The following is a 23,941-nucleotide window of genomic DNA, read 5'->3' on the forward strand; positions in this document are numbered from 1 at the left end:
GACACTAGTCAGAAGTTGGTTTTAAGAACATTTTACATGATAAGTGAGACGTCCTGCTTGTGTTCTTGTAGTCATTCGTGTGTACAGGCGTTATTTTTATAATGTAGAAGACAGTGAACCTGTTGGTGCAACAATGCTTGCTACTGCTTCAGCTCTAACATGCTACATCTCTGAAAGAGTTGATTACTGTAAAGTTCCTATCAGCATAGGAAAGTGAAACAAACTGAATTAACAAAGGGGTAATTTCTCAATACAATTATGGGTAAAAAAACCCACACCTACTTACAGTTTTTGATTCATGTCACTGTACTGTAAGGGAATAATTACTAGATTACTGTACATCGGCCTAAAATGCTATAGCGGACTGACCAACATCGGTCCTGGATAGCCGCAGTCACGCAGAGTTTTGCTCCAACCTTGATAAAAACCCACCTGCCTGTAGATTTCTAGTGTGTTTAATTAGGGTTTGAGCGTAGCTCTGTAAAACTGTGGCTCTCCAGGACTGACGCTGGCCACCCCTGTGCTATTGCTAAATTAATGACTGGGACTAAAAAAAGGGAACATATCAATCCAGTTTTCATTCGTTTTATTGTTTGGTTAAGGGCTTTGTTACATTTGATGTATGGCTTACTTTGGATCCACATGTGTTGTCTTTAAATGTGCTTTATAATAAAATATTATTTTTTAGATTTTTATATTAATGCTACCTTGACCATTAATCTCGACTAAAGTGAGATTCATGAATTCATTGCGACCCTGTAGCTTTAAGGAGGGGGCGGGCTGCGCAGCGATGACGCATGAATAATAATGAAAGGATGCTTGAAAATTGCTCCCAAAAATTGACCAGCCGAGCCGCACACCTCACACATCCTAACGAGAGTAATTACACAGGCAAGCGGAGAGTTAGACAGAGACCCAAAGAAGACTCCAAACAGGAGAAGAGAGAGGGGCTCTGGAGAGACTCACAGGACAGACACACACCACACAGCTCACTTATAAACAGAAAGAGTGGGATTATGCCACACTAAGTTTAATTAAGGATACGTCTTCATTTATACAACAATCTACTTGGGGGGGAAACTTTCAAAAGCTTTGCAAGAAAAAAAAGGGAAAAAAAACATCAGCTACTTCCTTTATTGGTGTTAAAGATGTCATGTTTCATGTCACTATGTTTGTCCATTTGGGTAGTGCTCGTGATGCCTGGCAGGACAAGTGCACTGACTGACAGCATCGACGTGATGGTCATGTTGCCTCACAACAACACATACATGTTCTCCTACCAGAGAGTTTCTCCGGCTATCGAGTACGCGATACAAACCCTCGGCAGAACAGAGCCGTTTGCAGGATTGACATTCAATGTACAGTATGAGAACTCCGCGTGCGGGATGGACGCTCTGTACGCGCTCGTGGACAAGCAGAAAGACGAGCGTCCCGACCTGGTCCTCGGTCCGGTGTGCGAGTACAGCGCCGCGTCCGTGGTCAGAGTGGCATCGCACTGGAACATCCCCGTGATCTCAGCAGGTGCTCTGGCCACCGGCTTCAACTCGAAAACCACCGACTACTCGCACCTCACAAGAATCGCTCCAACTTACCTGAAGATGGCTGAGACGTTTCAGGCGATGTTCGGACGTTTCGGCTGGAGAACTGCATCTCTGATTTACGACGATGATAAAGACGAGAGAAACTGTTACTTTACGATAGAGGGGGTTTTCACGGTGCTGTCAGAGTACCACCACATCGCCACAGATTTCGCCGTGTTAAACTCGAACGAGGAGAGAGTAGACGCCGACGGGATCATCACGTCCGTCTATGGGAGCGAAGGTAGACTACTCGTTTACTTCTCTGTCATTTACCAAATGTTTTATGGCAAGCCGTATTAACAGGTAATTCCATAAAACGAATCTCTACTTTGTTTCTGGTACTTTTTCATTAAACAGCCTATCAGTGTTTCAGATTTGACGTTCATGCCTATAGATAGGCTACTTAATTAGTCTTTTAGTAGTTTTTACTGATTCCTGTGACAAATTGCACGTTTTTGTCATTAAATTGCATGGGGATCGGTGGTTCTGTTATTATCAGCCATTCATCTCAGATTAGTATGTATTCCAGTTGTTGCTGTACCTGTTTCCGTTTTACTAGTAACTATTCATTGGGTGCTAGTTCTGGTTTCTTTTCTTTCACTAGTAAACAGTAACTACTCAGGTTTTGTGAGTAAAGACAAAAGGAAATAAAACAGCTTGCCATAGATGCAGAAAGAATGAAGTTTCTTGCCAGAAAGTGCTAGTTTGCACAAGTGGAATGGATGGCATCTTGTTGGGTTTGAGCCCAAGTGGTAGTAATCCACACTAATACTAAATAGAAGAGATTACATGTTTCCAGATACAGTCAGAATAACACGCTTACAGGACAACCTTTTTGCAAATGAATAATGTATTAGGGACATGGGAGTGGGCATGGGCCTTGGGATCAGATTTGTTAAGAACACCTACGTCAATTTAAGCAAAATTGCTTTCAATTAGACATAAAACGAAATCAATCACTGTATGTGATATATATATATATATATATATATATATATATATATATATATATATATATATATATATATATATATGCTGTTTGCTGCAGCCTTTCATACCTGGTAATTGAATTTCTATAAAGAAATTATGTGTATAATATGGTTTAAACACATTTCAGCTATGGTGTTGATGTGACCGTCAGGGTACGTAACTGACATGTTTGAATTGTTTGGAAATATTACGTTTGAAAAACATTCCTAAAAAATCAGCGGCAGCTTTTCACCAGCAGCTTGTTCTCTGCAGTGACTTGTGACTCACCTCAGGTATTCACAGGTCAAGAGGGTGGATTTGCAAAGGTATTGCCCCTGGTCAACACATTTCCTTGTGTTATTAAGAGACTTTTAGTTTAAACTGAAACCGGAGCTTAGTTTTTCTGGAAGTGGTGTTTACATCAAATGAAAATGCATTAAAGCGAACAGCAGTCCTAATCCACAACATGTTAAACAGCCAAAGATGGTGCAATGGCAAGAGCGATATAGAACATTTACAAATGCAGATATTTTTCTAACTAGGGCTGTTTTAAACATCTCCTGATCTCCTTGAGATCCCGGTCTGTAAAGATAGACAAGAGGTCAGTTGCACTCCATATGAAAGCTTGTGGAAAAAATGATCAGAATTTTGACAGGCAGTCAACACTGAGCTGTTGGAATTTTGGGGAACAATTGTAGGCTTTAGCACTCCTCTATACATCCTCGAGCACTTTTTAACAGCTTTTCTCATGGCGGGTAAAGTCATGCACACTGTCTGCCTGGCTGATTCTTAATAACCAGAGAGGATACACTCTGCCTGGAGTGCACTGCTAGTATTGGTGTTGGACACATTGTGGTGCTAAAAGATATGCCTGCTGTCAAAACTCTGAACTGTCTGCTGTTTTAGCCTGCTTTCGAACATCATATCCTGCCCCAAATCTGTGCCGTTTCAGAAAGGCTGACTGTGCACCTCCTTACAGATCCTGTTTCATAAACAGTGCATTTCTTACATTCTTAGCAAGAATGTTGTCGATTTTAGAAAATATACAGATATGCCTAAATACAGGGGCCCTGCAGAAGGCGCAGTCCCCTGTGTCACTTTCCTAAGACAGTCCTGTGCATTGAAATTGACATCTTCGGTTTCTCAAGTTAAAGCATATTGCATGAATGCTGGACATTAAAGGAATGTTGCACTAATTCTGGAGATGTCAGTATGGAATGACTCAAGCAGGTTAGAAGGTTAATACTGTCTTGGGGCTGTTTTGACTTTAACAATGCCAGGGTTATTCCTCTCGAGGCTTTTTTATAATTCTTTCCATTTTCTACCAGTTCACAGCAGCTAAAGGTCGTCGACATGCAGTCCCCCACAGCAACTGTAAAGGTACAAGTATGGAATGCTTCTCGTATGATGACATGTATGCTTCCTTTGATCTGCCCATCGCAGGCCATGCAGAGATTTGAATGTGGAATCTCGGTGATGGGATGCATTTTTCAGGCCACCACCCAAACACTCAGGCAAACTTTGACATCTGTTTCAAGCATCATCTTTAGTGTAAGATTAAACTGCACATTTTTATTCAACGAATCCACACTAAAGGTGTCATTTATCTGCAGAACGAGCATGTAAGCAAGTTGATTTATGTTTACTGCTTATAATAACAGCATTCATCATCTACTCTCTCACACAGTTTCTCATAATCAGAAGTCAGCGGAGATTGCCAAATAGTTTTTCTTTGCCTGCAGCCTGCATCTTTAGAGGACGTCATTGGGATTTTCTCCAGCAGCTGTGACGCCTAATTTGATTCATTTGGCCATTGCGATGCCCTTGTTTTTGTTGTTGTCAATCTGCGTTAAGCGGCTTTCAACCTGTTGCAGGAGGCTGCAGCGTGTCGATTGGCACGGGTGAAAGTAATAAAATCCAGATAACTTTAATAACATGGCCCAGCCTGCACATGATCGCGGATTTAAAACTGTGTTTTAGTTGCTGTGTCTTGAAAGATTGTGAAAAGTAAAACCTAAAACTGCGTCTTAGCCAATCAGAATCAACTTAAGGGCTTCACAACAGATGAATGTCCAAGCCTCTACTCGTTTCAACTGAGAACTCTGTCTCGACAGCTATTGACAGCTGTTTATTCATATCACACATTAAAGACAAGCTTTTAAAAATGCACAGTGTACACTACAGTCTCTGGACTCACGGCGCCCTGGACACTGAGATTTCAAGGTTAGGAGGTTGGGGTCATGATGTTTGGGTGGTACTACAGCTCACTGTGAGTGAGTAATAGCACAGTTTGATGTTTGCTTTTGATATATTTGGACCTGGAAACTGTGACGTGTGGCACTTAACAAGCAGATAAGAATGACCGAGATCTGGCTAAATGTAAATAAAATTCCAAGTAATGATCTACAACTGAAGCTAAATGTCAGAAGATAAGGCACTTTAATGAGGATGGCATACGGTGTTGCAGTGTTTTGACAGTGAGTGATGTGAGCACAGAACCCCAAACTGACTTCTTGGAAACCTGCAGAGTGGTCCTCAGGGAGTGAATTTACTAAGGCAGAAGTATGTCATTATAGCTCTGCTTATTTTGCATTCTCTGCTGTGCTGTCAAAGTCGGACCAAGGCAAATTGGAGCTAAACTCTGTAGGACACTGACCCTCCAGGACCGAGTTTGGAGACCCCTGACTTTAAAACATCCAAGTAAACAAGGCAGTAGACAGCTTTACACTTTCTAATATAATACGTATGTCTGCACAATATAGTTAAGACCCAAATGAAATGAACAATCAGTGGCTAGAGTATATGAATGGGTCATTCTGAGTTGAAAATGAACCCCAGATGTTACCAAACAGCAAGTTACTAAACCTAACAACAAAAGCAACCATAAAACAGTGTAAACACAACAATTTCTTGTTTTAAACCTTATTAATTATTCATGCCCCAGTGCATGATGCAGAATTAACTTGCCTGAACTAAATTATTTCATGTATAATTTACATTTGTTTTTTCCATACGTCACCACAGAATCATTTTTATCAGTGTATATAGACCCCCAGGTGCATTAAATGCGGCACAACCAACAGTAAGTGTGCCATGTGTTGCCTCTTTGCATTCCTCAGCTCATTTGTGACTAGTGTCAGTGGGAAAATCCAGATTTTTGAAATATTGCTGGCTGGAGCTGTACCCCATGGAATCACTGCAGAGTGAACACAGGGCCTGTAGTGTGCTGTGCGCTCTGTAATTAAGGGGGCTATAGTGCAGGAATACTGAGGTGAAGTTTGTCCCACTCAGCTGAGGATATTTCAAGCAGGGCATTACACTGACTGAGCTGTGGGGAAAGTTCCAATCTCCTGAATCTTCCTATTTATGGGTCACTTTGCAACTAAAAAAAAAAAAAAATCTCTGTTTGCTTGCTTGTTTATTTATTTTTGACCTCCTTGCTCCATGGGAAAATATTTTGTACCTCAGACTGTGTTTCCGTTAGGCCAGGTCAAAAAGATGTTATTCTATGGTACTTACGAGCCCGTGCTTACATAATTGAATCAATGCCACATGCTTTTGTAAAACTGCCCATTAGCATAAAGATCATATAACTGATCTTTAATTAACAGCACTGTGCACATTCTCTGGATCAAGACTCTAATAACTTAATTTACATTTTGGATTTGTGGTCTGTGAAACTCTTACAAGAACACAGTTCTTTGTTTTGCCATAAATAGAAGTGGGAATCCTAAGGAAATTAACGATTAGTTCCGGTACATACAGTATTATCATAGATTTAGGTCTCACAAGTCCCACTTAAGTTATTCAGTGTGCTGACCTAATTTCCACCGAAACAGGAAGTTTATGATGTTCCTAATCTTCCTTTTATAGGCAAGATTATTGAAAAGGTAGTCTTTAACAAATACTTAAACTCAAAAGGATACCTGGAAAATGTTCAATCCGGTTTCCGACTGCATCACAGTACAGAGATAGCATTCATTAAGATAACAAATGATTTCAAATATCAATGCTGGTACTACTAGATCGCGCTGCTGTGTTTGACACTGTCAATCGTAACATACTACTAGAGAGACTTGAAAACCGGGTCTGGCTTTATGGGATGGTAATCAATTGGTTCAGGTTATACTTAGAAGGGAGAGGTTATTATGTGAGTATAGGAGAGCATAAGTCTAAGTGGACGTCCATGACATGCGGAGTCCCACAAGGCTCGATTCTTGCACTGCTCTTGTTTAGCCTGTGTATGCTAAATAAATGAATAATAAATAAATAATTTCAAATAAATAATGAAAAAGAACCAAATTGCCTATCACAGCTATGCTGATGATATCCAGATTTACCTATCCTTATCTCCAAATGACTACAGCCCCATTGACTCCCTCTGCCAATGCACTGATGAAATTAACAGTTGGATGTGCCAGAACTTTCTTCAGTTAAACAAGCAGAAAACTAAAGTCATTGCATTTGGAAACAAAGATGAAGTTCTCAAGGTGAATGCATACTTTGGGGTCTAACTACTAAAAATCAATCTAGAATCTTTCTGGAGATGTACTTTAGATTCAGTAGTCATTTTTAAAGCAGTAACTAAATCAGCATACTATCATCTAAAAAAACATTACAAGAATTAGTTGTTTTGTTTCCAGACAGGAAACCTTCATCACCAGCAGGTTAGACTATTGTAATTGTTTCCTTAATGGCCTTCACAAAAAGACCATTAGACAGCTGCAGCTCATCCAGAACGCTGCTGCCAGGATTCTGACTAGAACCAGAAAATCTGAGCATATCACACCAGTCCTCAGGTCCTTACACTGGCTTCAAGTAACATTTAGGATTGATTTAAAGTACCTTTACTTGTATATAAATCATTCAATGGCCTAGGACCTAAATACTTAGGTATGTTCACTGGATATAAACCTAACAGACCACTCGGATCATTAGGATCGAGTCAGTTAGAAATGCCAGGGTTCACACAAAACAAGGGGAGTCTGCTTTTAGTTATTATGCCGGCCGCAGTTGGAACCAGCTTCCAGAAGAGATCAGATGTGCTAAAACATTAGTCACTTTTAAATGCATACTCAAAATCATTTGTTTAACTGTGCATTTATTGAATAAGCACTGTGCAATGTCCAAACTGATTGCACACTACATGTATAATTCTTTTATATTCTTATATTTCTTATATTCTTAAATTAATTTATAAACCTTTTAAATTTTAAAATGTATTTTTTTTAACCATTTCAAGTTTTTTAAAATAAGTTTTTAAAATTCCTTGCTTTATTGTTGAGATTTTTTACAATTCTTTTATTTTCTTTTATGTAAAGCACTTTGAATTACCATTGTGTATGAAATGTGCTATATAAATAAACTTGCCTTGCCTTGCCTAGAAAGATTTCATTAAAATCATTGATCCGTTGAAGTGACGTATGGTCTATACGTTTTGAATGCTTTTAAGTCATTTAAGCGCAATTGTTGTCAGTGTTTTAGAGAACACTTGCTTATAGATATCATCTTCAACATAGAACCTTAGTAGCTTATAGATATCAAGGCCAACATCTTCATACTAAAAGCAAAAAACTACAAAACATGGAGTTGTAAATGGCAAAAATAATTTCAGTAATTGAGTCAGAATGAGAAAGTACACCAACTGATTAAATAATTTTACATTTTGATTCATTAAAAAGAATATGTCTTATGAGTCTTTCACTTAGGAATCAAACATCACTGGTCACACTGTACAGGCATTTTCATGAAAAGAACAAAAATGCACTTTTCTTAATATTCTTAAAATATGTTTTAATATCACTATTAATAAGTATTGTATTATCGCTGTAAAATATCATATGCAGGATATTTAAAAGTGTACGTAAGCATGTCTTTAGTTGGACCTCAGCACCACTTCTGCACAATTAAAGTACACACAAAGTTAGCACAAAGTTAGTTGTTCCAGTTTAGCAGACTTTAAGTATACCAGTTTAGTAAACTGAAACCACAAATGCAGTGTATTTTTATTGAGTACCTACATATGTTAATGTATTTCTAGTATAAGTAGCACAAAATCAATGCATTTTCACTAGGGAACCCTAGTCATAAATGCAGTTTAAACATTATAAACATGAACCAGGTTGGCATTGGTGGGGATGGTACCCTAAATTTGTAGTTTTGAATGACATCACATTCTGTTCTTTCACGTTTTGCAGTGGTGATCATGTGTGCCAAGGCGGACACTGTAAGAGACCTAATGCTGGCAGCCCATCGACGAAAATTAACCAGCGACAGCCACATTTTCTTCAACATTGAACTTTTCAACTCCTCTTCCTACGGTAAAGCTCCACTACTGTACTTATGGTTGTTGCACACTGATTACAGAGCTTATCTCAGTTCCCAGGATGAGCCATAGTCATACGAGATTGTCCTATGAGCCTCTAACACAATGAAGCTATCTACACTGAACTGCAAAAGAAGCCCAGCGCTTCTGCTTGATAGAGATTACATTCAAGAGATATTCAACACAATAGTGCCTGGATATTGTCTGGGTTGCAGGTCCAGGATGTTCCTCTGATGTCCTCGTGTATATCTAAAAGTGCCATTGTTGCAGCAAACATAACAGAGTAGATATTTCAGCCATTGTCAATGAGGTTTTATCAGCAGAAACAGGCCAAACATGCTTGTATAATGTCCTTATGTTTAGAGATGTACTTTTCTATGGCAAATCTTGCGATACGCTCATGTGAACATGACGTACAATGAAAATACAACATTATTTTACAGGGGATGGATCCTGGAGGAGAGGAGACAAATATGACAATGAGGCCAAGGCTGCCTACAGCTTTCTCAACACTGTAACGTTGCTTAGGTCCACAAAGGCAAAGTTTGAAGATTTCTCCATGGAAATGAAAAAGTCACTACAGCAGTCAGACATCCCTGTCTGCGAAGGCTGCAGTGCTGTACGTGAGTCTTTGAAACACAAATTCTGAATATAATGTCATGTTCAAAAGCCAAATGCATTTACGAATTGTATTGGATTTCAGAAATAGTTGGTCAAGGTCTTTGTAGATCTAAATTCCTTCAAATATTTTCTTCATCCTTTTGATAAATGAGAATTTGTGGGGTGCACGATATATTGGTACTATATTGGTTATCAGCTGATATTAGAGTTTTTGTTATTAAAGCTGTTGTTATTGGATATTTAATTATTCTATGCACATTTTCATGTTCTATTTTTTATTTAAATTATCCAACACCTTGTTAAACACACACACAAACACACACACATGTTTGTTTTTGTGAAAAGTGGGGACATCCCATAGGTGTAATGGTTTTTATACTGTACAAACTGTATATTCTATGGCCCTACACCAACCCTACACCTTACCCTAAACCTCACAGAAAACTTTGTGAATTTTTACTTTCTCAAAAAAACTCATTCTGTATGGTTTATAAGCGTTTTGAAAAATGGGGACATGGGTCATGTCCTCATAAGTCACCCTCTCCTTGTAATACCTGTGTCATACCCATGTCATTATACAGAGTTGTGTCCTGATATGTCAAAAAAAACAAGAGCACACACACACACGTTCGATAATTTTTTTTTTTTTTTTTACTTGTAGCGTGTACAAATTATACATTTGATATTTGAAGTGTTGGGTAGAAATGCAAACCAGATTAATCAAAAAACATCCAACCATGAAAATGTTGCATCCTCATTATCCCTTTGTGAACATTATTCAGGCAAATCAGTCACTCCTGCAATTACTTATATTTTGTGGCCTGCATGGTTCAAAGTGCAGCTGATTCATTTATTCACCCAGTTAAAAGTCAGAATATGGTGCGTTCACACTTTATGAATGGGGTGACTTGGCATTCCATACAGGCCCTATATTTTGGTCTGGCTCTCTCCCATCATGTCAGCTTCCTTTGAAAAACTATCAAAGCTTTTCTAAGGAAGACAGCGGGAACTGTCTTTCTGAAACAAACAACTGTGGACGAATCGCAGTGCCAAGGTTAACAACCTCAGTGGGGGCCCTGCCACTTTTGACTGACTCGATTGCTGTATCAGCAGGAGCCACAAAAGTCTTGAGCTGGACCTTTGCAGGGGAGCACCATCATATATACAGAAAAGTATTTAGACAAAGACTGTTCTTATTCCAAATATGAATGTCAGGACTACAGTGTGCCGAATACAACTAGCTGCCGCTTGAATCTGCGCTGTGTTTTTCTGACAGCGGTGTTCATGCTGAATTAATGAGCTGAAGGAAGAATGCTCACTTTATTTATTAAGGAAGGTGATACATTTTTTGGAATTGGCTTCCAGTGAGTGGCGTTCTTATGAGCATCCACACACATTTTAGCGATTCATACTAGCTGCCAGGAAATGCAGCCATACTCATTTGCAAAGAGCCCCCCATATGCAGAACATAAATCTGCTGGAGAAATGACAGTTTCCACTGTTAGCATTCTAGAAGGTCGACTGTACAGGATAATCCAGCTACAAAGTAAGACCTTTAAAAGATTTGTAAAATATGGGTATTTAAAAACTGCTGTTTTAGATCCAAAGGTGCTGTCAATCATAGGTCCTTAGCGACTCAAAATGTTAAGCATTTTTATGCACTGATGACCAGTAGGTGGGTGTGTTGGATTACCACAGTCATTATGAACATGTTTTACAGTATAATGGATTTCATGTTTTATGTGATTGATTGGATTTCTCCAAAATTTATTCTGTATTTTCCATTTGCAAAATGCTCTCGGAAGAAAAGGTTTTGAAATGATCCTAAAAACAGGCAACATTCCTCAGAATCATTAACTCCTTTTTCTAGCTAAGACAAATCTCTTCAAAAGAACCAAAGTATGAATTGAGTCAGACTGACATGTATTTTATCTTACTTACTAATAGTTGTCATCTGTTGGCCCTCAGGTTGATCTGTTACTTATTTTCCTCTTCGGCTCGCCCTTCATTGTGCGTCACTGCAGGTTATCAAGTTCCAGCATGACAGAACCACTGAGGTTCAATTAATCCCCACAAATTCTCTTCACACAGATTTAGCATTTCCAAAATACCAGGTGTCTTCTCAGGTGTGTATTATCTAATCACAGCTTAAGTCGAGTCAATTCAGGGTCAGCTTTCAACTAATGAAGGTGTGTATATATACTGTACTTGAGCAGAGGTTATTAAAGTTATAAAAAAAACTATTCAACATGAAAAGAAGCATCAGTGAAGGAACTAGGAACATTCATGATCAAACTCAATGCAGTAGACTGCATATGAATTTAAGGCCACCCGTGGTTGCTTCTTTCCTTTCCTTCTTAAAAACCCTTATCTAGAACAAGATATGAAGTCAACCGCTTTGCTGATCAATAAGGGCCCCTAAAACCTTCTCACGGGATCTAAACACACTGTTGCCGAATGACTAAACTGAGACAAACAAAGGAAGTCACAGACTTATGACCGACAGTTCGTTCTGCTTCAATCTTCTCCATTTGATCAACAATGAAGGTTGTTGCTGTTTTCAGACACAAGTTAACAACCAATGAAATTCTCTCATGTAAACCTTTATGGCGTTTCTCTGTCTAATCTTTTAATTCATCGTAAATAATGCAATGTTTGGTCAGAAAGAAAAGATTATGCCCAAGTAGATCATTTATTACTTTATTTTTCATATTTCATATGTGTTTCTCTATACTGTAGATGGCATCGTAAGATTTCTGTCATTGCTGTACAGTTAGTAGTGACAGTAAGTCTCCACTGGTTAATTCTTCACCGGGGAGAGGAAACTTACATGCAGTTGCACCTTTTCATGCCAGAGCCTGAAATGAATCAGCTCAAATAAACAGAAACAGGCTTATTGGTAGAAACAGTCCAGTGAGTTACATTCACTCTAATCATGCAGGGCTTGTTTTGGTTTAATCACTGCTGTTTAATGGTATTAAAAACTATGGAAGAATTAAAAACTAAAAACATTTGAGATATAATTAATATATTAATATTGCATTTAAATGTACAAATTCACACAAAAATTATGTCAAAATGCCCGTTTTGGTAAGAATCCTACAGCAGACATAGCCGGCTGAACGTAGGCCTGCTGGATCAGTGCAGTCTCTTAAAGTGACAGTCTTTATATTAATCGAACAGCAACAACAAAGAAATCACTCACTGCTCTTGATTAAAGAGCTTTTATAACTTTAATAAAGAATAATCTTTAATTTATACAGTCCAATATGCTGTTTTATTTTGATTACTTTATTCAATTTCTGTACCTATAAAATAATGCCTAAAAAAAGAAAAAACCTGAATATCACTGTTTATTGTTTGTATCTTTACTCTGTTGTATTTATTTGTGCTGTTGTTTGTAGTTGTATAGAATATTCTTCTTCTTCTTTTTTTGAAAAGAAAGTATAGTTTTTCCATAAACATAGCATATACCGTACTGTACCGAAAACCGTGACTATAAAACCGTGAAACAAACCGAACCATGAAAAAGTTAAATGGAATGGAATAAGCTTCATAGATAAGACTGATTTTGGTCAAAGTATAGGTTATTTTTTAATTAACAAAAACTGAAGTGGGCAGGCTAAACAGGCACTAAAAAGAAGTTAAGAAAACCTTACAGTAAGTTACTGAGTTAAAATAATAGAAATGTAATCAAAATCTCCTCTAAATCCCTTTCCTATCACATTCTTGAACTGAGATGGAATCAGTTTTAAACAAACTGTTACTAATAGTGACTGATCTTAAATGTCAGCAGGATTTGTTTTACCATGAGAAAACATTACATTTTTTTTTGCATGAGGAATGTTTGGATGTTGCTGATTCGCAGGCTCTGCTCTGAAAACACAACAGGGTTTGTTATGCTCTGAATGCTTGGAGATTTCACCTCTGTTGACGCGTCCAAAAAGGAATATGCATATAAACAGTCATATGACTTTATCAGCTCTTCCTGTTGTTTCACTCTTATTAGGCATTTGAGGGTGAATGTAAATATACAGTAATCTTGGCAGCCGGTTATCGAATCTCCCCTGGGTCGCAGACTGACTAAGCCCCAGGTTTTACTATTGTTTGCCTTGGGCTGTGCACATGCAGCATACAGCTCTGCGGCAGGAACGGACCATTAATCCCTTGCATAACGACCATCTATTAGTATGTGCTTTTCAGTACTCATGGCAGCTGGGTAGCCCGTATTATTTTTTAAGTACTTAACATTTCATTGAACAGTGTAGTGCTGTTTATGGATCCTCTCCACCTTATTCACTCTTGATGTTAAAAAAACACTTTATGCAGTTGTTAATTCATTTGCAGTTTAGCTTAAGTATATCAATAGATGAACTGCTTCTGGATTCTCTCACAGTAAACTTTACTTACAGTTTTCTAATAATATATTGTAATATTATTTTTTTTCCACTGATGAAGAGAGGTGTTACTGACAAATTATTTTGACCCCCACCCCCTCTTTTTTACATTGCAGGTCAATATGTTTATGGAGGGGTTCCATGATGCTTTGATTCTATATGCATTTGCCTTGCATGAAGTGAAGAGCAATGGTCTGACGAAAAAGGATGGACTGGAAATAACGCACAGCATGTGGAACAGAACATTTGAAGGTAATTCAGACACACACAAATTCTGCTTTTCCCTTTACTTAATGTTTTGAAATCAGGTCGCGGAAGTGCTATTGACACTGGTCTGTGCTTGGACGGGACTAGCATTTTATAGCAAAAATAAATCTGCAGCTTTAATTCTGAAATGCAAATATATACTCAGAGAAATGTGAGGGTTGACTGGTTCAATTTTGGATTAAAGTTCAGCGACTGAGAAAGTAAACAGTGGCAGCAATCTCGTCAGTAAACTAATTAGCATGTCTGCATGATGCACCAGCCAGACGGTGTCAGAATAGGATGATTGCATGAGAAAACAAACATTGCACTTGTGTTAATCACGCTGATTTTGCATGTCTGCATCTTGGGTAAGGGTGAAGCATTAAATTAATACAAGGCCCTGAATGTGTTCACTGTGTAAAAGAGAGAGATATCTGCATGAAATATGCAAACTCAGTTTGTAGTATGATTCAAGAGCTGTCTAAAGCACACAGTAATTGATCAAAAGTGACAGTAAAGGCTTTTAACATGTAACATTTATATTTTTCAAGAATGTTCTATTCATCAACAAATCCTGAAAAAAATTATTACAGTTTCCACAAAACAAAAACAAAAAACAGTAGCAGAACTGTTCTCAATATTAATAATCAGCTTATTAGAGTGATTTCTGAAGACTGGAGGAATGATGCTGAAAATGTAGCTTGCCATCACAAGAACAATATACATTTAAGAATGTATTCAGATAGAAAACCATTATTTTCCATTGGAATAATATTTCACAGAGACTTCTTTCAGAAACATAAAAAACCTTGCCAAGCTCTTTTTTTCTTTTTTGTTAATATAGAAATGGTTAGGGAAACAAGTAAAATTGATTGGGAGAATCATTTTTATTTTTAAGAAAATATGTAGAGGTTACTCCACAATAAAATCCTACTGCAAGTTTCAAAACTCAACTCTAACTTCTCAGTTTAAAACATGAATTATTCTTTCTACCCTTCTGAAATGCCAGGATTTTAAATCAGGAGAATCAAGATGATCATGATTTCTCCTCGACATGCCCCTTAACATCGTTTGTAATCAAGGACGTCTGTTAATCAGTCACAAGAGCATTACTACTTTTAGGAAAAGAAAGAAATGTAAATTGTATAAATTTACCTTACTGCTTTTTATGCGTAAGTGAATCAAGCCAGTGACTAAATGATCAATTTCACACTGTTCATGTTAAAAGCATGTAAACCAATTCTGATATAATCAATGACACAGTTTATACTGCTCAACGAGTCTCAACGAGCATAGTGTTTTCACTGTGTTAATTATAGTAAAAGTGTTAGATTGCAGAAAATGTGTTGCAATAAGGAGATCATTGTATCGTGCTCCGTAGAGATGGCTGTGTTTGGCTATAGTGCAGCGCTGCAACCTTTGATGCTACGGGAGCACTTCTGAACATAATGCTATAATCAACCCTTTTCACAACTAGTGGCAGCTGTTGTCCTAAAAACACAGCAAAAGCTTTCAAGAGAGTTCCACATGTAATACTAATTATATATGCAAAGTTGTAAACCAATTATAGCAGTGGGCGTTTACATTGAAATCTCACATCAGACACGCCCCTTTCAACTGAGCGTTTAAATCAGAGGGCTAAATTCAGGATCGAAATATGACCATTTATATCTAAATCGTAAAATCTTTGATTTAAAAAACCACTTAAGATTATTATTGATTATAAGTGCTTATTGTATGATGATTATTTTTATTATATATAATTAAGTGCACCTCAGGAAACATTATAAAATAATTTGTAAAAAATGCATTTAATGGGGCCTTTAAATGATACACTACACATTATTAGGATAATAATAATACATATTTTGTGCAAAGAGAGCACTGGAATCCTAACACTGACCAAGTCCCATTTGATTCCCATTATTACTCGCCACATTTAATTCCCATTATTACTCGCCACATTTAATTCCCATTATTACTCGCCACATTTGATTCCCATTATTATAGTCGTGAACAGAGGGCTTGCCAGTATTCTTGCCACTGTAATTCATTAAAGTTCCCTTCCAAAATAAGTGCTCAGACAAGTCTGCAGTCCAATCCCGTCTCAATGACCAACGAAACGTGAAATAACAATGTTTCGCTCAGCCAGAATAATCAGGAACAGGGTCATGTTTTCCTGTTAAATGAAATAATATTTTAAAAATCTCAAGAATTCAGGAACACAGATGTACAGATGAAGTGACCATTTCTGCAGTCAAAGCCAATGAAAACGGCAGAATGGCGGATGAGATTTCCTGTTGCATTGCCCACCTGGAATTTGCCGACCATTGCTGGTGTTTTCCTTAGAATGTTTGACTCTTCAAACTAATTAATTTCTCATTCCTCACATTTCGTTATACAGGCATTGCTGGCCAGGTGTCTCTAGATGCCAATGGTGACCGGAATGGGGATTTCTCTGTCGTTAGGATGACAGACCCAGAGGCAGGAACGCACGAGGTGTGTGCATGTAATCATCTCTGCTTTATTACACACACACAAACACACACACACACACACACACACAACACACACAAATCAGATCAGGACAATAGCTGAATTTCAGACATTTAGTTAATATTTGTGCCAAAATGAAGAAATGCTAAGTAATCACCATGATAAATGTGTTTTATGCCTTCAGACTGTCATGAGCTACTTTGGCACCAATGGAAGTTTCCAGATCATGCCAGGCTTTAAGAGGGAATGGTTCTCCTTACGAACAGCACCAGAGCCTCAACACCCAAAACACAGTGACCCATCATGTAAATTACCTCTGCTGCTTTAAGACTGACACTTATTTGTAACAGCACGATATGCGCATGAGTCAAAATAAAGACAACAGATGGCAAGGACACAATTATTTTTATGTTGTTTTGGATAAGTAACAATTTTGAATATTATTATTTATAATAGTAATAACAGCACCTTCTTACAGACCCCAGTTTGAAAACCAGTGGTAAACTTGCAGTAGGTGAACCTCTAAATTATAAAGATGTTCTGCTTTCCTTAGAAATGCTCTCTTTTTCTTTCCTAAGCAGGTGGACTAGGTGTATCGGCAGTGACTGGGATAATAGTAGGGGGAATTCTGGGAACGGCTCTCCTTATGGCATTCTACTTTTTTAGGTATACACTGAAAACAGTTCTTTTTTTCATGAAACAGCCTAACGTGTTGTACTAATTATAATGATATGAAGTGTCTGGCATTTAAATGTCCGCTCTGCCTAAAGTGCCCTTGTTTTTGTTGAGATATTATAGATGATTATAATTCCTGCTCGTACAATATCATCTACATTCATGATATTGATCTTCCTCGCTCCTCAGGAAAAATTACAGGATAACCATTGAACGGAGAACCCCTCGAGAAGAGTGTGACATCGGGAAGCACCGTCAGTTGCGGGAAGACTCTATCAGATCCAACTTCTCAGCAGCGTAGTCTGCAGTCACAGGTCACAGGGGTTCGAATTGGGGGAAGGTGCATCTCAAATGGGTCTGGGAGCTCATCAGACACCATCCCAGGAACCCTGAAATATTTATAGACATGCTGTAGTGTTTTCTTCCTTGTAAATGTCTCTTTCTCTTCAATTCGTAAACTCAGGAAAGTTGAACTATTGGAGAAGTGCTTGCAAGGCTTCTTGACTCTCTGTAAAGAAAAAGGCTCTTTTTTTTATTTAGCTACAGAATTTTTTCCCCTGCCAAACTCATCTTGAGGAAAACTCTGTAGAAGCCTGTCAGTTTTGTTGAAAATGGTCCGCTGACTTGAGTCCGGACAGCTGCTGGGTCGATGGGGAGAAGTGGTTATGAGATATTGAGGACAGTAAGAGTGATACTCAGAACCTGTGCTTACTTTAAATGCAACACTCTCACTCATGTTAGCTTCCTCATCTTCCTGGAGAGAGTGTCCAGTAGAACACACTGATACACATCTGTTCTTTCTTCTTTGTAGACTTTGTCAGGTGGCACTGGTGAATGCAAAATAATGTTCCTCTCTGTCTACGACATATCGGCAAGCCTTGATGTATCAAATTTGGCTGCATGCTGAAACACTGACATTTTTTTATTTATTATTATACACTCTGATCCATTGACTTCATTAATAGGTTTTAGTCCCACTAATTATAAAAATCCAAAATAATTTCAGCTCTTTTGATTTACACTGCCATGTACAGTTTTGAACGCGCTGCTGGGTGCCTCATGACCAAATGTTGTCCGACTGGTGTTCACAGCTATGGCTTCAAGATTCAATTGATAAAACCCACTTTTAAAAGCGTCCATTCTTGTCATGATGCTTGAAAAAGATTTTTAAACTTATGTTTAAATAGCAGGAAATGGGCCTCCACTAGCATTACCTTTTGATGTCCGTCTTCTTGTACAGCCCGCTCTTTATTGTTAAACTTGATGCTTTTTGAATGCTTAATAGAAATTTAAAGAAAAGATGATTCTGCTCAAATCATGCCTGATTCTTCATCGCTCATCTTGCACTTTGTTGCATCTGTGAAGGTAAACTGCAGAGGAAAGCAATTTCTTTTGATTTAAGAAGATTGGAGGTTGTCAGGAAGTTATGTAATAGCTGTTGAGATAAGTCACAAAATGATTTTATACACAACAGAAGCCAGTCTGCTTATCAGCAAAAGCTATGTTCAATTTATATTGCACATGTACATTTTTGAACTTTGTCTTTTTTCAGGAGGTGGTTATCAATAATCTATCAGTTTAATAGCATAGAAAGTATATTTTTAACATTTGTGATGATTCAGTAATGATGATGAGATGTAAATGTGAGATGTCACATTTAAAACCATCTCTACGGTTTGTGCGTCCAAAAAAAAAAAAACAACAAACAAAAAAATTCTAGGGTTTTATTCAGGCTTGGTATGATGGCAATTGTATACTGATGTAAGTAAATGTATCAACATAAGATGTGATGTTATTTATTGATATTTTTGTAGAGGTTTCATTTTTCTTAGTGTTGATTTTAACATTGTTTCTTGTGTGAAATATACAGAATTCTTTTTGTAACAGTATATCTGCCTTGTCAGAGCAAATTTTACCTGATAAGTATATTTACAAGGCTTTGTAAACTCTCGGAAGAAGTGTAACTTATTTAGATTGTTACATATTGACTAATTAAAAAGAACATTTATGAAATTAAATAGTCTCTGCGTGTTTACTCCTTTACACTGCTCTTATAGCTTACAAATGGTAAGGTCTCCATTCTGCATAAGCCGACCTTAAAGGTCCTATGACATGAAAATTTCACTTTCTGAGGTTTTTTAAGTTTAATATGAGTTCCCCTAACCTCTATATGGTCCCCAAGTTTCTAGAAATTTGAATCGGTGTAAATTGCGATTTTTCTATCTTTCTCTGCCTTTGAGAAAATGGAAGCTCAAACGGGCTGATCTTGAATCTCCTCGTTGTGACGTTGTAACGAGAATTGTTACCTCCCCTTTCTCTGCTTTGCCCGCCCAAATATTTACATATAATTCAGTCGCAATGTCAGCACAGGCGTTAGAGACTTTTATGATATGGATTCGACAGCACCGCCACAAACAGTGAGTAACAGTGTTCATTAATGCCTGATCTGTGGTTTCTGATGTGTAGCTAATCATTCAAGTTCACACAGACTTTCTTTCTAAATCGTTTAATACTGTTTATGCATCAGTGAATCAAGCCAGTGACTAAGCGATCAACTTCACGTTGTTTCTCTTAGTAGCATGAAACAAATCTGTTATTTAAATTGTGATTTAACTACAGAGAGCGATCAAAGAACGCTCGCTTTTTTCCGGAGCTGTTACACATCGCGCGTATATCTGCACACTTGCCCAAACTGCCGTTACAATGAATGACGCTGTTATGCTGCACAACGGAGCTCTTACTGTATTCATGTGTTTGCTGTTAGCTGTGGTGAAAGCATTTTGTGAGAGAAAACGTGTTGCAATAATGACGAGATCACTGCATTCACGTGATAAACAGACTCTGTCTACTCAATGCTCATCACTGCAGCCTTTCATGTGATGGGGAAAAGATCGAAAAAATAATTTTATAATCAACACTTCCACGATTCGTTAATTTCGACAGCTGTAATAGTAAAAAAAAAAAAAAAAAAAAATATATATATATATATATATATATATATATATATATATATATATATATATGAGAGGGGTTTCACATGTAATATGCATTTCGAATGTAAAGATGTCAGCCAATCACAACAGTTGTGGTTTACTCGGAGTCTCACAGCAGACACGCCCCTTCAAACAGAGCATTCAAGCCAGAGGGCTAATATCAGGATCTAAAAATGCTTTTTATTTCTAAATTTTAAATGTAAAAATCATACTAACAATATAAGTACACCTAAGGGAACATTAAAAGGCATTTAAAGAAAAGGAAATAATCCATGTCATGGGACCTTTAAGAGCAGCGTATCTTGCTCTTGTAATGTAACTTCTGAACTACAGAGCCAACAGTGTGGATGTGTGTCCATTCAGTGGACTGTCATAGCTGTGGTCTGAAATTCCTCATAGATCTCCAAGAGGGTGAGTGCAAAGGATCCCAGACTGCAGTGACACTGTGAACACAGGCCATGTAGCCAAAGCAAACACAACTCACTTCTTCTGCTGCTCATCACAACAGGTGTCTCACACACAAATGTGTTTCTCTTTTATTCCTTCTACTGTATACATCTCCTCCAGAACACATTTTAATTCTGAGGCTTAATGCTTTAAAGATCATGTCATTCCAAACCTCTATGCATTTCTTTTGTCTGTGGAACCAAAAAAGGTGCATTTATTTTTTTGGGTGAACTATCCCTTTAAGGTCCTCCTAAATGTTCAACATGCCAGACACTCTTCAAATTACCATCAAAATGATGAACCAACGGCTCAAAGGCATGACATGCCTATTGAAACACAGTATGAGTTCAAACGCACTTCAAAGACAGCTGATACAAAGTCATTCTTTGACCTCACATCTGGCAACAGAAAACCACATGGAAAAATTCCTCAAATTCTTCTTGAACAGAAGACTACAGACTATGAGGCAGAACCAAATGCCCTTAAACAGAAGAAAATGTACCTGTATACATGCATACAGACTACAGTTGAAAATCTCAATATGAAATGCCAACGTGGTTTTCCCTGCATTGTCCTAGTCTTAACACAAAGCAAAAAAGATCTATTTTCAGCAAACGTCGATGGAATGCATTTTTCTGTAATCTGGTGTTCAAATGTTTTCAAGTGGAATCCATTATTCAGTGCCTCAGCAGTTACAGCTGTTGTAGTAGGAGGGAATACTTCACACAAAAATGATTATTTGCCAACACTGTACTCGACATCAAGCTATTCAAAATGTAAATGAGCTTGTTGCTTTGTCAGAACAGATTTGGAGAAATTTTGCATTACATAATTTGCTCACGAATGGGCGTTGTGTTTGTAAGAAACAAGTTCATTGTTAAAGAGCCACACAGATGGAAAATCAAAAATTACCTGTATTACAGTGTATGATGTACAGTGTTGTGGGTAACGCGTTACAAAGTAACGCGTTAGAGTACTCTAATTACTTTTTTCCTGAAATGTGTAACTTAACGCGTTAGTTTCGTGCGTAAGTAATCAGTAACTTCGTTATTTTTTTAAAAAAAGTAATCCGTTATTTTAAGGAAAGGAAAATCCCGACTGCAGCCTGCTTTTTGTCAGACAGTAGTCCTAGGTCTACTGTGCCACCTGCGGATGTATCAGCGGAGCCGAAGCTCTGTGATCGTAAAGTCAATGGCTGTGATGCGTCTGTGCCCTGCGCCTGACCCTGTGTGTGTGTGGTTTTTTTTTTTTTTTTCGAACTCCCGGCAAGATGGCAGAGAGGACAGCGTTTGGTTTATGGAAGTACGCACATTATTTTCAATTTGTCAACGAAAAAGAAAAGAACATAACGGTAAAATGCACACTCTGCTTTGGTGAAAAGCTTCTGTCGACCGCCAAAAATTCTACCTCAAATTTAACGCTACGTTTTAATCACTACTTTGAAGAGTAAACGTAAGAGGACTGTGTTAAAGCGAATTTAGGCTTGTGACTGTGAGTGACACTTTAATAATAATTAGTTCGGCTATTAAGCGATTTGTCATTTGCCTGTGTGGCAGTGAAGGATTTAATTCGGTTTGTTATCATTTTTGTTTGACAGGCAGCTGTTAATTTCTGTTAGATCATTGGCTGGCTGGTTGTTCATCATTTCTAAATTGGTTTAAATCTGCAAGCCTGTTTAAGGTTGTGTTTACAAGTAAGCATACTTGTACTTTGATAACTGCATTATTTAAAGTTAAAGAAAAATCAGGAGTTATCTTGTGGTGCTCATAATATACAGTAGCTACCCAGGCTGGGTAGGTGCGAATTTTGATTAATAATATGTTCTGTGATAATAAATAAATAAAACGCCATGTGGAATAGCCGATTGCTGACTGTCTTTCCTGTTATTGTTATCCTGCAGTGTTAATTTAGTCGGATGACTGACGTTATTCATTGTCGGGAGTCACGTTTTCTAGGTGCATTTGCATGTGTGAGCCGCTGCGAACTGCTTTTAATTTTTGGTAACGCATGAGTACTCTAACGCGTTACTTTTATGAATAGGTAACGCTGTATCATAACTGATTACTTTTAATTGATGGTAACGTTGTAACCTAACTAACTACTTTCCAAAGTAACTATACCCAACACTGATGATGTAGCTGTCCATCAGTGTAAACAATGTGCAAAGTAATTAAACCAAAAAGTACACGATTTATAAAGTTATTGGCTTCTAAAGTAAGGAGTCGACTCTGAATCGCTGAAACGAGTTGTTATAGATTTCAAATCTTTTGCCCATCTCTATGTACGTCACTAGAAACACTTTGCATAATAATCTCTGCCTACCGTCCTGGAGAAACAACTCTGACCTGCCCCCCCACCCCCCCCCCCACACACACACACACACAGACGCTCTGGTTGGTGTGATATCATCATGTCGAGGAGACAGTGTGTTTTTAATTGTAAAGGCAAGTTTGTTTTATTTTCACTGCCAAAGAATGAAGATCAGAAGAACCAATGGCATTTCACTGATGACTGCTTTTCTAATCTTGGTGAGTTCAAGGCGGGATTTTCAAAGCGTTTGGCCATAAAAGAGGGTTCATTACCAACTTTATTTAGACCAACAAGCATCTCTGAATCACAACGCGAAGTATGATTATGAAGTTATGTGTTTGTTTTCTCCCGAGCGTCTTATCAGTATGTCGCGCTAGCAGTAACAGTTATATGTTAAAACCCTCTGGATTCGATTAATGCGGATACGCATTATGAGTCATTTTCCCCTGATAACCCCGAAAAAGTCGGCGCTGATCTTCATTTACAAACACGTCATTAAAATTAAGAGTAACTCCGTGAATACTCAACAAAGAGACATGAGAGAGATATCTATAGAAAGCTTGACATGTCTACTTTAAAACTAAACAAGTGCTGCCGAAAACAGATATTCTGTGATAAAGTAATCCATATGAAAACAACGTGATGTCCAATCTTTCAAGTCTCCCTTCATTATATCTAATGTGACCACGCCCCCGCGCTGAACGCGCTATTCAGATTCAAACAGAAGCGCGCGGCTTGAAACCTTGACGGCTCTGTGAAATCTAACATTCTTTTAAAAACCCCAACCTGACATGGCTTTTGGTAAATATATTATAACTTTTGGAATGTATGTTAAACCTGACAATTGTAAGTGGCTGTGAAAATAGTGTTAAGTGTTCTACT

The 23,941-nt window shown here is 37.8% G+C and overlaps 2 protein-coding genes across 3 annotated transcripts in view; one reads left to right on the forward strand and one right to left on the reverse strand.

Moving 5' to 3' along the window:
* The window catches only part of LOC128002441 (AT-rich interactive domain-containing protein 3A-like), a 148,310-nt gene that overhangs the window by 80,971 nt on the left and 43,398 nt on the right, over window positions 1-23,941 (reverse strand). The gene's annotated exons all lie outside the window — the stretch shown is intronic.
* LOC128002477 (atrial natriuretic peptide receptor 3-like) lies at window positions 821-19,316 on the forward strand. Of its 2 annotated transcripts, none has more exons than XM_052592446.1 (8): window positions 821-1,821; window positions 8,747-8,869; window positions 9,318-9,493; window positions 14,009-14,144; window positions 16,543-16,637; window positions 16,819-16,939; window positions 17,213-17,300; window positions 17,499-19,316. In XM_052592446.1, exons 1-8 carry the CDS (start codon window positions 1,149-1,151, stop codon window positions 17,608-17,610), a joined length of 1,524 nt encoding a protein of 507 aa, XP_052448406.1. In that variant the 5' UTR covers window positions 821-1,148; the 3' UTR covers window positions 17,611-19,316. The 2 variants fall into 2 exon arrangements, with proteins under 2 accessions (XP_052448406.1, XP_052448407.1); XM_052592447.1 differs by having other exon boundaries at window positions 17,216-17,300.

This window comes from Carassius gibelio, chromosome A5 (genome assembly GCF_023724105.1).
Source record: "Carassius gibelio isolate Cgi1373 ecotype wild population from Czech Republic chromosome A5, carGib1.2-hapl.c, whole genome shotgun sequence".
Taxonomy (NCBI): domain Eukaryota; kingdom Metazoa; phylum Chordata; class Actinopteri; order Cypriniformes; family Cyprinidae; genus Carassius; species Carassius gibelio.

Bases quoted from the DNA above. Each gene is read 5' to 3' on its own strand.
- LOC128002477 (XM_052592446.1), top strand. From the start codon at position 1,149: ATGTCATGTTTCATGTCACTATGTTTGTCCATTTGGGTAGTGCTCGTG. The intron at 1,822-8,746 runs GTAGACTACTCG...CACGTTTTGCAG, and splicing joins GTCCGTCTATGGGAGCGAAG to TGGTGATCATGTGTGCCAAG. The intron at 17,301-17,498 runs GTATACACTGAA...CTCGCTCCTCAG, and splicing joins ATGGCATTCTACTTTTTTAG to GAAAAATTACAGGATAACCA.